At 43.5% G+C, this 18,987-nt stretch overlaps 1 protein-coding gene across 5 annotated transcripts in view; it reads left to right on the plus strand.

The window, feature by feature from the left end:
- Positions 1-18,987, plus strand: part of DYSF (dysferlin) — a 221,820-nt gene that overhangs the window by 18,418 nt on the left and 184,415 nt on the right. For all 5 annotated transcript variants that reach the window (XM_078772024.1, XM_078772026.1, XM_078772022.1 and 2 more), the window contains exons 3-4: positions 6,103-6,194; positions 17,983-18,088. In XM_078772024.1, the coding sequence (XP_078628150.1) occupies positions 6,103-6,194; positions 17,983-18,088 (198 nt within the window). The remainder of the gene's footprint in view (positions 1-6,102; positions 6,195-17,982; positions 18,089-18,987) is intronic.

An 18,987-nucleotide genomic window follows, 5' to 3' on the forward strand; every position in this document is an offset into this window, starting at 1 on the left:
AGATTTTTCGAGTATGTCTATACGTGATAAACAAAGAGCGCGGTTCGTAGATCGTAAATCCATTAGTGCCGTGGGCATCGGGTCACTGGGTGTGGCGTAAAAGGGATAACAAAGTCGAGTCCTTACGGTATTATTATATAGATTCCTGCTCGAACGACCTTGAACTTTACCCTGGCCGGTGAGTGAATGAAAGACTTTGGTCAAAAATGTTTCTCGGTCAGGGAATAACGGGGGCCGTTGAAGTCTTCACATGGAGTGCTCTTTTCAAAAAGTCCGAAATGATCAAATAATACAACAACAGCAACAACAACATGCATTTTAAGGCCATTTTCCCTGCTGGAGTGGGGGTTAGCCTTGCGGTCCCCATGCCAATCTTCTCCATTTTGCCCTATTTTCTGCATCTCTCCTTGTTAACCCCCTTGCCCGCATTTCTTCTTCCACCATCTTTAGCCAAGTCTTTCTCGGTCTTCCCCGTCCTCTACTTCCTTCTACATTCATTTCCATCACTCTTCTCAACCAGTCACTTTCATCCTTCCTCAACACATGACCAAACCATCTCGACCTGTTCCTCTTCACAGCATCAATCACAGGCTCTATTCCCATCATCTTTCGCAATTCATCATTTGTCTTCCTCTCTCTCAACGATACTCCGCACATCCATCGAACCATTCGCATTTCCACCCTTTCCAATCTTCGTTGCTGCTCTACGTTCATGACCCATGTCTCGATCCCATAAATCATAACACTTCTCACACATGCAGCATACACCTTTCCCTTCCGTTTCAACGACACTCCCCTCCTCGTCAGCATGCCACTCAGTTCCCGAAACTTCTTCCATGCACATCGCACTCGAGCAACCGTTGCTGAGTCTGATCCACCTTCTCCATTCAGCATGTCTCCGAGGTAGCAAAATGTTTTCACACCTTCCAGCTTCACGCCGTCTCCAAGATCCAACTCAACATTTCCTCCATCTGCAGCTCCCTCTGTGCACACCTTACATTTGAATGTAGCTGCCACACTGGTTAATGACCCTCTCAGACCACTACATTTTTGATGAACCCACTCAGTGCACATTGTACATTGAATGGAGTTCACTCCGACACCCTTCCTGCACACAGCACAGGGCCACTTCCAGTTCTTTCCACCTCACCACATGCTTTACCACTTGCCATCACCTTCGTCTTTCCGATATTCACCTTCAGACCTTTTCTCTCCATACATTCCTTCCACTTGTTCATCTTTTCCTTCAGTCCATCCATACTTTCCGCAATCAACACCAGATCGTCTGCATACAACAACTCCCACGGTAAACCCTCCTTTACGTTCTGAGCCAGCACCTCCATCACAGCTACAAATAGTAGTGGACTTAGTACCGACCCCTGATGCACTCACCTTCACCTCAAACTCACCACTGTTCCCATCCTTCGGCCTTACAGCTGTGTGCGCTCTTTTGTACATTGCCATCACTACTCTGATCAACCATTCCTCCACTCATAACTTCCTCAATGCCCATGTCAATACTTGGTGTGGAACCCTATCGAATGCTTTCTCCAGATCAACAAACCCAGGAAACAACTTCTTCCTCTTCTCCATGTACTTCTCCTGCAACTGCCTCGCAATAAAAAGCGCATCTGTCGTTCCTCTTCCTGGCATAAATCCAAACTGCATTTCGCCAATCTTCACTTTCTTCCTTATCCTCCTCTCCAACACCCTTTCCAATACCTTAATTCCATGCTCCAATAACTTTAACGCTCGGTACGAGCCACACTCCAGAGGGTCACCTTTCCCCTTGTATAGAGGGATGAGGGTACTAAGTTCCCAAGCCACTGGAATGCGGCCTTCTTTCACCACCAGATTACAGATCTCTGTCATTCTCTTCACACCCCCAACTTCCTGCTGCCTTCAACATATCTCCCACAACTCCCGTCGGCCCTCCGGCTTTTCTACTCTTCATTGCTTTTATCGTTTCCTCAACTTCCTTCTCAGTTATCTTCTCTGCCGGTCCTAAAACTGGGTTACTCTCTATGTTGCCATCCCATTCATTCTCTGTATTCAACAGCATTTCCATAAAGCTTTTCCATCTTCCTTTAATTCCATCTGGGTCGACAACGATTTGTCCCACTTCATCCTTCAAGCATCTCACCCCCATCACATCACACCTCTTTCGCTATCTGCTTTGCAATCCTGAATACTGCTCTCTGACCCTCTTCCGAATCCAAGCTTTCTCCGAACATTTTCCTACATGCCTCCTGCGCCTTTGCTACCTCTTTCTTTTAAAATTCTTTCTTTTAAATGATCAAATAATGAAGGATAATAATTAAGCAGGATGTTCTTTGATAGGTCTGCTCTTTATATACCAAAATAAAGTTGTGCTTTTGACGTTCTAGGTTTGTGGTGATCATGAAAAGACTGACATTTAAAATTCAGGCTTGCCCGCCCCGTTTATGGGTAGTCTTTTTGTTTATCGAGAGATCCACCACTCTTTTTTTTGGTGATTGTGATTTACTACCACCTCGAATCTTGTTTTTCTATTCAATACATCACTTATTCCTCTTCCTAAATATACTCTTTCTGTTCACCTTTTCTCCGCAATTCCATCTTTTCTCATGTTTGTGGAATGGACAACCATGTCTGTTCAGTGTTTTTGGTCCTTCAAGGTGGTGACGCCTTAACATTTTCACCAAAAAAAAACAATCCGTTCAAGTTGCGGGTACTTTAAATACCTGCAACTGCACTGGTCACTGCAACCTAATGTTTCTGTTGACTTACTGATTCATTTTGAAGCACCCCTCCACAAGTTAGTTTGTTGATTTGTAGAATAAAAAATGCACAAACGTGATGACAGTCACACGAGTCTTTATTGGCTGCTCCTTGGCCTACGCTAAGCTGCGTAGGGCATAGTTTTGGCCGTGCTGTCAACGGTTCCTGCCAATTGAGGTGTTAAAACACTTTTAATTGTTCGAATGGCCTACCCCGAATGGTCCGAGTGATAAATATATAACACACACAAACACACACCTCATTAAACGGATTATTATTTTTAGGCAAATGGTTCTAACACTGTAACACCTGTTTGGTATAAACAGAGTATTTGACCACTTGTGATGTTAATGATAATAACTTGGTAATCCTAGAGGAATAGTTTTTCAAATAGTATCGTTTTTAGGAACAGTCGAATAGTTTTCTCTCTCGTAAATGTATAAGCAGGCTGACTGCAGTAATACCTTGCTTGGCATGGTAGATGCATTCCTGAGAAGTAATGTGTGATGTGAAAACTATTTTCCCATCAGTAATAATCTACACGGTGAGGGTCATGTGTGAGGTATAAAGAATAAGCAAAAGATACACGATGTAAATGGACCACCTTTAGAGGCCATTTTTCCCCACAGAGCGGGGGTTGGCCTTTTTCTGGCACCGTGGTCCCCTTTTTGAAGCGATGTTTTATGGCCGGATGCCCTTACTGCCACCAACCCTGTTAGTCGCCTCTTGCAACAAACAGGATATTATCAGTGAACTGGTGCTCAATTTGCTGACCTCGGAAGGATGACAGGCTGAGTCAACCCCCCTGGTGTTAATTCAGTGATCGACCGGGATTCGAACCCAGGATCCGAGGATCCCAAGCCGGCACCCTAACCGCTAAGCCAACACCAGGCTTGGATACACGATGTAAATGTAACAATGATTTTGATTAAAACTACAAGGGACTTGGTGGAGCGCAAAACCCTGCGAGGTTGATTGGTATACATTTTGTAATCCACTGATGGGTCAGATTTAGATTTAAACCTGAACCAAAATTTTGGCTTTTTCTTGCCACCGAACCAACTCATTCCCCAAGTTTTGTCATAACTGGTCCACAACTGTTTGAAATATCATGATGTATGTATATATATATATATATACACACACACACACACACACACACACACACACACACACACACACACACACACACACACACACACACACACACACACACACACACACACACACACACACACACACACACACACACACACACACACACACACCATGACCAAAAGTATGTGGACACCCAAACATCACATGTCTCATTCCAAATTAGTGAGCATTAATATGAAGTTGGTCCCCCCCCCCCCCCCCCCCTTTGCTGCTATAACAGCCTCCATTCTTCTGGGAAGGCTTTCCACTAGATGTTGGAACATTGCTGTGGGGATTTGCTTCCATTCAGCCACAAGAGCATTAGTGAGGTCTGGCACTGATGTTGGGCGATTAGGCCTGGCTAGCATCCGGCATTCCAATTCATTCCAAAGGTGTTTGATTTGCTTGAGGTCAGGGCTCGGTGCAGGCCAGTGAAGTTTTTCCACACAGATCTCGACAAACCATTTCTGAATGGACCTCGCTTTTTGCACGGGGGCATTGTCATGCTGAAACAGGAAAAGGCCTTCCCCAAACTGTTGCCACAAAGTTGGAAACACAATCGTCTAGAATGTCATTGGATGCTGTAGCGTTAAGATTTCCCTTCACTGGAACTAAGGGGCCGAGCCCGAACCATGAAAAACAGTCCCAGACCATTATTCCTCCTCCACCAAACTTTACAGTTGGCACTATGCATTCGGGCAGGTAGCTTTCTCCTGGCATCCGCCAAACCGAGATTCGTCCGTCGGACTGCCGGATGGTGAAGCGTGATTTATCACTCCAGAGAACATGTTTCCACTGCTCCAGGGTCCAATGGCGGCGATCTTTACACCACTCCAGCCGACGCCTGGCATTGCACATGGTGATCTTCACCTTGTGTGCGGCTGCTCAACCATGGAAACCCATTTTATGAAGCTCCTGACCAACAGTTATGCTGACGTTGCTTCCAGAGGCAGTTTGGAACACGGTAGTGAGTGCTGCAACCGAGGACAGACTATTTTACGCGCTTCAGTACTCGTCGGTCCCGTTCTGTGAGCTTGTGTGGCCTACCACTTCGTGGCTGAGCTGTTTTTGCTCCAAGACATTTCCACTTCACAATAACAGCACTTTCAGTTGACCGGGGCAGCTCTCGCAGGGCAGAAATATGACGAACTGACTTGTTGCAAAGGTGACATCCGATGACAGTGCCACGTTGAAAGTCACTGAGCTCTTCAGTACGGCCCATTTTACTGCCAATGTTTGTCTATGCAGAGATTGCAGGGGTGTGTGCTTGATTATATATACCTGTCAGCAATGGGTATGGCTGAAACAGCTGAATCCACTAATTAGAAGGGGTGTCCGCATACTTTTGGTCATGTAGTGTGTTTTTAGGTGTGTATATGTGTATGCATATATAAAGATGGATGACATAGATATAGATAGCTAGAGAGATTATATAAATATATAATATATGCCGTATATACCGGTGTATAAGACGCACTTTTTTATCGGAAAAAAAATCAAAAGTTGGGGGTGCGTATTATACATATATATATATATATATATATACACACACAGGAAATATTTTTGGCCCCATCTCTCAATGGTGGGGACTCTCCATAATAATTGAAAGAAAATTCTCGTATCTGGATTCGGACCTTCATCAAAGTGGAATTATTTCGTGCTCGTCACACACCCAACTTGTCCAAGTTTCATCCAAATCTGTCCATCTTTGAGATGTCCTGCACAGACGTGGAAACATAACCCCCATCCATCACAGATGGCAGAGGTGTTAATTTTTTTTTTTTGGGTGGGGGGGGGGGGAGGGATGGTGAGTGGCTGTTAATGGCAAAGTGTCATTGGTATCTTATCGATCATTATTTCTGTGGTTGGCACTGATGAATCTGAATAGAAACCTGCAAGATCACAGCAAGATTATCTAGTCATACATCATTTGATGTTTACAAAAGTCTTCGTCTAATTTGTTGCCATGCAAGTCTTGAGTGAAACGATCCTACTGATGACCAAGTTCCCTCCCTACAATGATGAAACAGCAGTACGGTACCAGAGTTTGTTGTCCACCTTGTGAGATGTTTGTCTCCCATGTTTATGGTCTTGATCGATACCTTTAACCACTCACGTTTAAAAAGGGTAACATCCTTTTTGAGTCGACAGTGTTGATGATATTCTTTGGTAATGTGGGACAATTTTATTTTTGGTTCCTTGCAGACTTTTGAGTGGGATCTCAAGGGCAAGCCCCTTGGTGCCACGGCAGAGCTCTCCGTCGTTGTGAAAGACCACGAAAAGGTCGGCTCAAACAGGTACGTTTATGTTGTGAAACGGCTGTTTAAAGGATGCAAATAACAAGGCAATACTGTATTTTGGATAGCAAGAGAACACAATCAAAATTAATTTTTAATAAATCGACACCCAGAAGAACGAGATTGAGAACGCCAATCAGAAGAAAAAGGTGAACCAGCAAATCCGCCGAGGATGAGATGGACGAACCACTTGTGATGTGAATTTGAAATCTAAATCTGAATGAGATGTGGTATTCATGAGCATCTGATGAACGTTTCCTTTTTTTTTTTAATTCTTTCTTTTTTTTTGGAACGTGATTAGCATGTTCATCATGTGGTATGGGTATGCTCTGTGATAGCCAGGTACAGTATAACTTCCACCTGTGTGCACATCTTACTTTTTCACTCTAATTTGTGGTACACCATTTAATAACTTTGCAAAAAGCCTTTGCACACCCATTTGATGTTTTACTGAATGAAACTCCCCCCCCTCTCTCCTCTCCTTGTTCCCTAATCTCAAAACACTGCCTGGGCCTTTATTCGAGCACATGACACTAGTGGGATTTGTTATCATTCCTTCCATGGTGTCTTCCATGTTTTTTTTCATAATTCAGCCAGTAATTCTTCCAAGAATTACTGAATTATTGGAAGTCTACACTCTTCCATCGTACTTGAATATGTGCACTGATCCTTCCATAAAAGCTGTTTCCACATCCCAAGCTTTCTGTCATTTGCACCACATCAAGCAAAGCCTTGTGTTCGCAGTACCCGAATTCTCATGTGCAGCTGCTCGTCTGTGGTATTCCATGCAATGTGAGGCTTCAAGTGCTGGACCTTTGCTGGCATAATATCCCAATGACTCAAAAGTTTATTTTTATATTTATTTTTTATTTATACATGGTCTAAGGTTTGTAATGGAAAATGGATCACACACACACACACACACACACACACACACACACACACACACACACACACACACACACACACACACACACACACACACACACACACACACACACACACACACACACACACACACACACACACACACACACACACACACACACACACACACACACACACACACACACACACACACACACACACACACACACACACACACACACACACACACACACACACACACACACACACACACACACACTCTCAGCTGAAGACAAACGCTTAGATATTAACACGGCCACTGAGCTTGGGCGAAGTGCCATCCCTTCCCAGGATACTCAGGGCATTGTCTCCTGAACAGGGCATTTCCTTGTTCCCATGGATGCCAACTAATGGAGATTGTCAGTGTTCTATCCTTTTAAATGCCGAACATCAAGCAAGAAAGCAGCACGCACCATTTTAAATGTCTTTAGTATGACTTGAACTGGTACAATCCGGATGGGTGTTTTTTAGGAGACATCATCTCCTTACTGAATTGTCATTGGCCCTCTTTGGGAGCTCATCCACCCTTTGTCAGGTGTTGTTTTTAGTTGTGGCAGGGTGTCACTGCCTGCTACCTCCAATAACAAAGTCAGTGAGGGGTGTCTGTTTAGTCGCCGACAACCCGACCATGTGGCACATTTGTTTGTTCTGAAATCTCAGTGGAGGCTTGATGTTACAACAAGTATAATCTGTCAAGGCCTTACTTTCAGTTCTCCTTGATGTGATATTTTGATATACTCAACAGTTGAGTTTTGCAAAGGCTTGGATGGTTCAAATTATATATATATATATATATATAATTATATATATATATATACATACATATATATACATACATATATATACATACATATATATACATACATATATATACATACATATATATACATACATATTGTTACGGATCTCTGGGGTCGGCGTTCCCCTTATCAAGGGGGGGGGGGTAATCCCCTTGTCTTTTTAGCTGGCCGCCCCAAGTCCTTAGAAGTTATAACGCTCCTTCCGGTCAGTATTAGCTAGGGTCATTGGTCAAAGTAGTCCCAAATACCTACTTACTAACCCGACCGTAAAGCAGGGAAATAACTCCCACGGATACGATGGAAAACGCCGAGCGGATGGCAATCCGCGATCCGAGCCATTAACAATAAGACTAAACCCGATTCTGAGCGGTTCCTAATCGTACCACAGGTACTCAATTGAGAAAAGTCGGATGGAGAGGAAACCAGAGTATGGGAAGAACAAAGATGGGTTTATTCACAAATATACAAGAGAAGAGGAAACAAAAGGATGTACAGGAAGAAGAAGAAGAAGCAGAACACAGGGCAGTCTTAACAACAGTCTTAACTTAGGACCCCAGACAAACACACACTCACACGGGGATTGTAGCTGGTAGGGTGGAAGGTCCAGGTAGAGGGTCCAGGCTCCAGTCGACTCCGGTCCAGCGGGCAAAACCCGGCACGCAGATTCAACTATTGGAAACACGGCCTTATCTAAAACACATAATAATGAAATAACTAAAGTCCTATGGTGGCTGACGTGTTGCTTGTGGACTAACTAGGGGTGCAACCTTTAACCTTCTAATAATGGGATATTTACAAGTAATTATCTACAAGTGAGGGTTCTAAAACAGCAACAATATATATATATAATATGTATGTGTACACACTACCGGTCAAAAGTTTTAGAACACCTCAATTTTTCCAGTTTTTATTGAAATTTTCGCAATTCAAGTCCAGTGAATAACGTGTAATGGTACAAAGGTAAGCAGTAAACTGTTTGAGGTTAAAAAAAAAAAGTTTAGGTTAGCAAAAATGGGAAAATCATGTAAATTGCACAGTTATATTGTAAAAAAAAAAAAGGCCTTCAGGGAACAAGTAATGGGTTAACAACTTGCAGCTGTTCTGCAGCAATGTAAGTAAATTAAGCCTTGAAAGTTGATGCAAACAATTCCTACAGGTGTCCCAACCTCTGCTGATTACTTGATTACAAACCCGCTGTCTGTATAAAAGCAGTGTTGGCACAGACTGTTATTACACCCTCTGAAGCATTATTTGGACAATATTGCACTGCAGGAAGTAGTATATTGGAAACTGGAGGAAACTGACAGGAAGAGGTCTGGCAGACCCAAAGCCACAACAGAATCAGAAGACAAGGTTCTGAGAATCAACAGCTTGCGTGATAGGCGGCTCACAGGACAACAGCTTCAAGCACAGCTTAACACTGGTCGAAGTAAGCAAGTCTCAGTTTCAACTGTGAAGAGAAGACTTCGAGCTGCAGGTTTGACAGGTCGAGTGGCAGTAAGAAAGCCATTGCTAAGATGGCAAAATAAGAAAAAGAGGCTTGCCTGGGTCATGAAGCACCGCCAGTGGACGACTGAAGACTGGAAGAAGGTCTTATGGACCAATGAATCAAAATTTGAAATCTTTGGTTCATCACGCAGGGTTTTTGTACGCCGTCGAGTAGGCGAAAGGATGGTTCCTCAGTGTGTGACACCAACTGTCAAACATGGAGGAGGAAGCGTGATGGTCTGGGGCTCTTTTGATGGATCAAGAGTCGGTGACTTGCAGAGTGACTGGCACCCTGAACCAAAAGGGCTACCACAGCATTTTGCAGCGCCACGCAATACCCTCTGGTATACGCCTAGTTGGTCGGGTTCATCCTACAGCAAGATAATGACCCTAAACACACCTCCAGGTTATGTCAAAACTACCTTCGAGAAAAAGAACAAGACGGTCGGCTTCAAATCATGGAATGGCCAGCACAGTCTCCAGACTTAAACCCCATCGAGGTGGTTTGGGATGAACCGGACAGAAGGGTGAAAGCAAAGCAACCTACAAGTGCAACACATTTGTGGGAACTTCTGCAACAGTGTTGGGAAGAACTTCCCGAACAATATTTGATTTCCATTGTAGAAAGAATGCCACGAGTGGTTTTGGCGGTTATATTTGCAAAAGGTGGCTACTTTGCTGAGTCAAAAATTTAAATTAAATTTTGTTAAACAAAATGATTCTATGATTTATTTTTTTATCTCCAATTGTTTATTTGTTCTATGCTTAATTTCAGAGTACATTGAGACATTAAACTGCGTAAATTTCAATAAAAACTGGAAAAATTGAGGTGTTCTAAAACTTTTGACTGGTGGTGTATATATATATATATATATATATATATATATATATATATATATATATATATATATATATATTTGTGTGTGTATGTATATGCACAGTGCATTCAGAAAGTATTCAGACCCTTTCACTTTTTTCACATTTTATGTTGCAGCCTTATGCTGAAATCGTTTAAATTCATTTTTTCCCTCATCAATTTACAGTCAATACCACATAATGACAAAGAGAAAACAGGGTTTTAGAAAGTTTTGTAAATTTATTAAGAAAAAACTGAAATATCACATTTACATAAGTATTCAGACCCTTTGCTATGACACTTGAAATTTAGCTCAGGTGCCTCCCATTTCTCTTGATCATCTTTGAGATGTTTCTACACCTTGATTGGAGTCAATCTGTGGTAAATTCAATTGATTGGACCTGATTTGGAAAGGCACACACCTGTTTGAGGTCTCACAGCTGATGCATGTCAGAGCAAAAACCAAGCCATGAGGTCGGGTGCAGATCGGGGTACAGAGCAGTCACACGACAATGTATATATATGTATATGATTCTATATATTTGGTTGTATATACATTGATGGTTGTATATATAGTCAACCCTCGTTAATCCGGACTACTTTGTTCCCAGCACCCAATGTCGGATTAGCGAGATTGGTGGATTAGAGGGATAAAATGAATGGCAGAAATCTGTTCCTGGATGTTGTGGTCGGATATCAAGATCTCTGGATTAAATGGGGTCGTATTAACGAGGGTTGATTGGAGTTTAAATATTTAATTATTATTACTTAAGCTTTGGTAAACACTTTTATATGTATTAACCAGTTCATTTTGTGGTGTTTCTGACTATTAAAATCTTTAACAGGAAACATATTAGCCGAGCAAGCTTTAACTCCGAGGCTATGATCAAATGCGGACTTTATACATGCAGGGGAAGAAAGGGAGAAGGGAAACTGAAGAGCTAGCTTACCTGTGGTCCGCTGGCAGTTCCCGAACCTGCAGAAAAAAAAAAAACTCGCACGAACCGGATTTAAAATGTACAAAAATAAACATGTTTATTAAACGGAATGCCGGTAACAAGAAAAACGTGACATCCCCCACACCAGACTTGAACACAGACGAAGGGAAAGGTTAACTGGATAAAATAATAGTTTGATTATTTAGTGCACTTATTTCTGATCAGTTCATGGGGTATCGTCGGGAATCGTCCACTCGTCCCTCCTGCCTCAAACTTGCAGCTCAACGTCTGCGGCTGCTCCGCCTCTCATCCACCAGCAACGTCTCGGCACACTGCCACCTGCACCAAGGTCCATAACGTGAAGACGAAAAGGGAAAATTGTCAGCGCACAACCATCTACTGTGACATCCAGAACGTGCAGGGACAAGAGGGACAAGAGGCACAAGTGAAAGAATGCTCGTCAGACGTGGTTTTTACGTCCCTCTCTGACGTCATCGGTGCTTCTCCAATCCCCGCAGGCCAACACCACAGGCCCAGCTCTCCACCACTCACGCGCAGTCCCGGCTCTGACGTAATCGGTCGTGCTTTGCCAATCAGCATGTTACTTCTTGCTCGTCCTTTGCACCAATCAGCGAGTTCCTTCTTCCTCGCCCTTCCCTTCACCAATCAGCGAGTTCCTTCTTCCTCGCCCTTCCCTTCACCAATCAGCGAGTGCCTTCTTACTCCGCACTGGCCAATCACATATCCTCAGGGGTCTCTTCAGCCTGCTCGACCTTCGTGGTGATGTAGCTGGTTGCCATCCCATCGGCAGTGCTCAGAACTGGCTTCCGGTTGGTTTTTATTGATATTTAGTGTTGTTAATGGGCATTTCCTGCGCTCAGTGTCTATTGTGGTGCTGTAAATCACAAAAGGTAAGACATTCAGGGAATTAGCATAATCCCTGAGCTAGTTAACATTCCCCACCCCCTCGTGATGGGGACAAATATACAACTTTATCCGACATCCGGGCTACACAAGTACTTATTACATGGTGGTTTCTACACGAGAATCGGAGCAGGCTATCTGTACAAATCTACCTGGTCTGAAGTCATCACTACCCCACTGACATTACAATATTTATGTTGGTTGGTCACTTGTTTGAGCTGTTGAGGCTTTATTCATCTTATCCAACATGATCATACTGAACTAAAATTGCTGCTCTGGTTTTGTTACCAGGATGTATAGCTTGCTTCTTGAAGCATGTCGTACTACTGGCTCTCCTGTGTGCAATTGGGCTGTTTTTGATTGATTGAGGGCGTCTTTCAAGCATAGTAGGCCATTGTGTTGCTATCTTGAATAAATTCCAAACTTTGCTGCACAATTGGTACCACCTGTAGTAGTTTGGAGTGCAAGGCCTGTGGATATGACAGTGAAACAATGGGCCAAATGCCCACCTTTTCCATTTATTTCCTATTATTTCAATACAAATTCATCTGCTGTTTTTCCTGTAACCACTAATGTGATATGGTTGCGATGCAGCAAAGGTAGATTGTTTCCTTGTCCAGCAGAATCTAATGGTAAAGAAAAAGGAACATTCCCCAATGTCACTATATTCCCGTCTTCGAGCTCAAGTTGATCCCCTCCAGCGATCGTCAGAAAGATGTCGAATCCGAATCCCGTTCAGATGACAGGCCCAGTCACGCCGCCAAAACTGCACCAAGGCGTACATGGCCAAAGCGGCAGAAAAAGGGTCACGCGGCCAACAGCTGCGAAAAGGCGCACTCAAGGCGACTGGGAAATTCACCCCCTCGGGTATGAATGTTTTACCGCTCCAAATCGGCGAACCTCAGGTTTGTCTTCAAAATTCGCGTTGCACACACACATCCCAGATAGATGTCTGAATGGTGAAAACGGCTGACGCGAAGCAAAGACCTTTCGCGATGAGCAAAGCACGCGAGTCAAAATGGCTGACGGCTCGTACTTGAGACGCAATGACAACGATGATTCCTCGGAATCCAACGCCAAACCTGACACGCAGGTTGCTCAGTCACAGCGATAACAACCCTATCGCAGGAATCCCTTTCCAGGAAACCCCAAAGTTCACTCGTGACTCTTGCTCGACAACGTTCGCTCAGGACGAAGAAACGACTCACCTTTTCTCCGACTTCACTCGCTCCACCTTCTTTCTTCTTGTCTTCTTCCGGTTTGTCGTCTGGTTCCCGATCCGGTTTCCTGTTTCTTTTAACATTAACTTTTAACTTTTGAAACTAGAAATATCTATTCCCTTTAAATGACAACAATAATAATACATGGAATCGGAAATATTTACAGTGGATGCAAACCACCACAACGGAAGTGATGAATCCGTAACAATAGGTACATTCTGCAGATGGTTGTATTGAAAAATCCTGTCGGTACTTCCCAGCCGACCCTTCAGCCCAAAACCGAGAAGTTAACGCGTGATAATAGTCGCAATTCATCGTATCAAGGGATATTAAGTTTGTACCATGTGATCCCTTTAATGCAGGATTATTATATTTAAAATGAGGGAGCTTGAAAGGAATTTGGTTCTTGGGGTTGTCCATGCAAAATGATTGTTTGCGTTGTGGCCATCACGATGGTATTTCTTTCAAACTGTACGAGCTGTTAATATTGCCGTTATATTGTTTGGAATTTCCGGCCTTGACACAATATCCCAATTTTAGTGTGCCCAGTGGCTTTTGGAAAGGGACCAACTTTTAAAAAGCAAATGCTTTTGTCGTTTTGTGAACTGCAACCTGGATATTCTCCACTTGGCAGTTGTGAATTTGTTGTAATATATATATATATATTGTCCCTTTCCCCATGGCTTTGTGATAAGTCTTAGCCTTCGTCATCCTCATCGTTTGTCCACTCTCCAGATGTCCTTTTAAGGCCGTCTGAACAACTCGAGGCGTAGGTCCAACTCTTCCCACTCCCCTTCGTTTCCTGGGCAGCCTCATGGGAGTTTCTCTCTTGGCAAGCTGGCAGGAAATTATTCACAGGCCAGAGAATAAGTCTGTCGCAAGCTTGGAAAACTTGTGTAAACTTGTGGAATGAGGTGGAAGAGATTTTCATTATTTTTGATTGCCTTAATGTTGTAGAACCTGAATGTTTAAACTAGTTCTGTATTTACCTTCACGTTAACCCTCCATTATTTAGACTTTAGATCAAGCTTAAATTGCAAGATTCCTTCACTTGTTCCTAAACGTTCACCAGCATTCCTTCATGTGGTATTTGCATCTGGATGCCTATTTTAAACATTGATTAATTTTATGTCTAGTTTAATGGAAGGCTCTCCCTCTCCCTCCACAACACTTCCCCTCAACCCCAAACATGCACTCCTCATAACCTTCAGGCCTTTGGTTGGACCGCACATTGTATAACGTTTCTCCTCGTCTCACCAGCGTGTGCGACATCTTGTTTACGTCACCGTTCATTTGGTTTTTCATGCATGCTTTTCTCGGCTCCACATTCCTTCAGTTTAATTGACACAATCTAGCAGGGATATTGTGGTTGGGACACTTGTAGAAATGATGGTTGTGAAGTCTGTGGTTTACGGAAGGGCACAATGGGTGGACAATATGGATCCAGCCAAAAATAGTCAACCACAGAAGTGGAAGTAAAAACTAAACCTGAAAGCAGGTGGCTTTTGGGAGGAGGAAATGGGGTAGGAAAGATTTTGCTTGTGTATGATATGATGGGTTGGGAGGGGAGGGAGGACATGACATGACCCAAGATGATGAACCGCTCTTGAAGACCTGGAAGGAAGAATGAGATGGAAGAGAATGTGTAATTGATTCCACATATGGGGCAGGGTGGAAGAGGGGGCGGGGGAGGGGGGTGAGTGGATGAGCAATGATCCTGGATTTTAAATTTTTTTTTTAATTTTGGCCACAATTGGATCTTTGGCAGACCATGTGCAACCTTCAAAAACCTGGGGATGATGGGGATGATGGGGGTGGGGGGGGAGCATGAAAATCTCAGAGGGTGCACAATCGGAAAGGAGGCGGCCAAGGACTAGGACAACCGACCTGTCTGCGATGGGAAAGTGCCAAGGCCCATAGGCTCAGCTTCGTCATGGGAGATTTTGATGATCTTGAAGGTTTGTTTCCATGGTGTCAAGCTGAGCTAGATGTGAGGCAGGGTTATCAGCCCCATAGAGGAGAACATTACTCCATCAAGCTGTGGATGAAAGCCTTAATTACTCTCATTGCACATGTTGAGCATGGTGTTATTTACCAACACATTATCGATTCATGTTATTAGGTGTACCAGAAAGTAATGTTTTTTTCAAAGAGGAATAAACAGCTTAAAAAACGACATTACTTTCCAGTATACTTAATGTAATGTGGAGCATTGCTTCACAAGGATTGAGGGGGGAGTTGACAGCACAGTGTACAAGATCTTGCTTTCTTATTTTAAAATGCATCATCTGTTTTACACCTCACTGACACTCTCTCTCTCTCTCTCTCTCTCTCTCTCTCTCTCTCTCTCTCACACACACACACACACACACACACACACACACACACACACACACACACACACACACACACACACACACACACACACACACACACACACACACACACACACACACACACATACACACATACACACATACACACATACACACATACACACATACACACATACACACATACACACATACATACATACATACATACATACATACATACATACATACATACATACATACATACATACATACATACATACATACATACATACATACATACATACATACATATATATATATAATATATATATATACATATACTGTATATATATGTATATATATATATATATATATATAGTATGGTTCATGAAAGGACCTGGGTTCGATTTGCAGGCTGGGCATGTAATTTTCCCACATATATCGATTGGATATCCACTACATGACCAAACGTATGTAGACACCCAAACATCACACATCGCATTCCAAATTAATGGGTATTCATATGGAATTGGTCCCCCCCCCCCCTTGCTGCCATAACAGCCTCCACTCTTCTGGGAAGGCTTTCCACTAGATGTTCGAACATTGCTGCGGGGATTTGCTTCCATTCAGCCTCGAGAGCATTCGTGAAGTCGGGCATTGATGGGTGATTAGGGCTGGCTCGCTGTCGGCGTTTCAATTCATCCCAAAGGTGTTTGATGGGGTTGAGATCAGGGCTCTGTGCAGGCTAGTCAAGTTCTTCCACACCGGTCTCGACAAACCATTTCTGTATGGACCTTGTTTTGTGCACTGGGGCATCGTCATGCTGAAACAGGAAAGGGTCTTCCCCAAACTGTTGCCACAAAGTTTGTTGAGATTTCCCTTCACTGGAACTAAGGGGCCCAGCCCGAACCATGAAAAACAGCCCAGACCATTATTTCTCCTCCACCAAACTTTACATTTGGCACGATGCATTCAGGCAGTTGCATTCTCCTGGCATCCGTCAAACCCAGATTCGTCTGTCGGACTGCCAGATGGTGAAGCATGATTCATCACTCCAGAGAACGTGTTTCCACTGCTCCAGAGTCTAATGGCAGCGATTTTTACACCACTCCAGCTGACGCTTGGCATTGCGCATGGTGATATTCGGCTCATGTGCGGCTGTTCAGCCATGGAAACCCATTTCATGAAGCTCCTGACAAACAGTTGTTGTGCTGACGTTGCTTCCAGAGGCAATTTGGAACTCGGTAGTGAGTGTTGCAACCAAGGACAGACTATCTTTACGCGCTATATGCTTCAGCACTCGGCAATCCCGTTCTGTGAGCTTGTGTGGACTACCACTTCACGGCTGAGCTGTTGTTGCTCCTAGACGTTTCCACTTTACAAAAACAGCACTTACAATTGACCAGGGTAGCTCTAGCAGGGCAGAAATTTGACGAACTGACTTGTTGGAAAGGTTGCATCCTATGTTGGTGCCATGTTGAAAGTCAATGAGCTCTTCAGTATGGCCCATTCTACTCCCAGTGTGTGTGTGTGTGTATATGTGTATGTGTCAATTCCACTGTCGGTATACTGTCAGTTCCACTGACATTTTGGGGTGTTACGTGTAGATTTTGGTGACAACTTTTTAAATTTAATCTATTTTAAATTCAGCCTATAATACAACAAAATGTGTAAAAAGTCAAGTGTTGTGAAGCTGTGAATATAGATATTAATAGTAATAATACTTCCTGACTTTAATGGAGAGCATGAAATATGTGGTCAATGAGCGATCATCAATCAATGAGCGATCAGCGAATGAAACATCACATAATCTGCAAAAACCAATTATGTCTGCCCCACACACATTTGTTTCCGTTAATGCAAACCCCCAAAAAACGAGGCACATGTAATCGGGCGGAGATATTAATCAAAACATTTGGAGTGTGATGAGCGATCTCCACTGGATCCGCAGATCTCTGCGCATGAGCAGGGTTTTTATCGAGTGGAGATTGGGGAAGCTCTCGTTATGTTTCAAACGTTACACACACACACACACACACACACACACACACACACACACACACACACACACACACACACACACACACACACACACACACACACACACACACACACACACACACACACACACACACACACACACACACACACACACACACACACACGTTTTTGTTTGTTTATTGCTGAATGGTCAAGGCAGTCATATATGTTGTTGTTAATGGTGGCTTGGAGTGTAACACGGACAGTATACTTTACCTGTATGTGTATACATGGCATGAGAGAGTTTGTCCCTTCACTCATTGGCTTTATTTCCTTCCAGACTTCTTGGTGAGGCCACAGTCTTCCTCCAGGAACTTCTGAGTGCCAAGAACTACTGCTTAACCTATGACCTTCCACTCCTCGATAGCAAGAAGCAGCTCACCGGGGTGAGCAGTTTGATCATCGGCCTGTTAGGCTTGTTCTGCTCTGACCGTATGTGATCCCTGATGTCTCAGTGGATAAGAATGAAACTTGCTGCTCAATGTGAATTAACAACTATTCTTTTTCATGCACTAAAATGCACCTAAATATTCAAATCCCATTTACATTAATTTTGTCTCGCAGTTGCATGAATGAATGAATGAATGAATGAATGATCATTTTAAGGCCATTTTCCCCGCTAGAGCGGGGGTTAGCCTTGCGGGCCCCATGACAATCATGGTTCCCTGTTTGAGGCAATGTTTTTATGGCCGGATGCCCTTCCTGACGCCAACCCTTGGTCACACTCTTACGATGCGCAGGGATACGGTGTACCTATTCAAAATCGGGGTACACACCGTGATCATACATCCCAGCAAGCTGGTACTCAATTTGCCGACCTCGGAAGGATGACAGGCTGAGTCAACCCCCCTGGCGTTAATTCAGTATCGATCGGGATTCAAACCCAGGATCCTAGGATCCCAAGCTGGCACCTTAACCACTAAGCCAACACCAGGCCAGTTGCATGAAGTTGATATTTAATGTTTTTTGCAAACACTATATCCGATTTTGTTATTTTCTTGATCCTGGTTTGGAATGCAAAATGGTGAATAGAAAACATCACGTACAGTCTGTTTAATTAGGACTGATTGGTGGAATAACCCTTAGTGAATGGGTATGACAAATTGGCTTATGGCCTTGAGATCCAGCGTGGGAGGCCAAGTCGGGCCTTGTGGTTTTGACCAAGCCCTGACCTGTGGGTATGTTTGTCTGAACCATGTGAAATCTGTTGTGAACCTGTTGTTTTGTTTGCATTATATTGTTGTGGTTTTGGAATAAAGGATAATTCCCCCTCGTAGGTAGACGC

The sequence above is a fragment of the Myxine glutinosa genome, chromosome 2, assembly GCF_964187855.1.
Source record: "Myxine glutinosa chromosome 2, kmMyxGlut1.1, whole genome shotgun sequence".
NCBI classification, from domain to species: Eukaryota; Metazoa; Chordata; class Myxini; order Myxiniformes; family Myxinidae; genus Myxine; species Myxine glutinosa.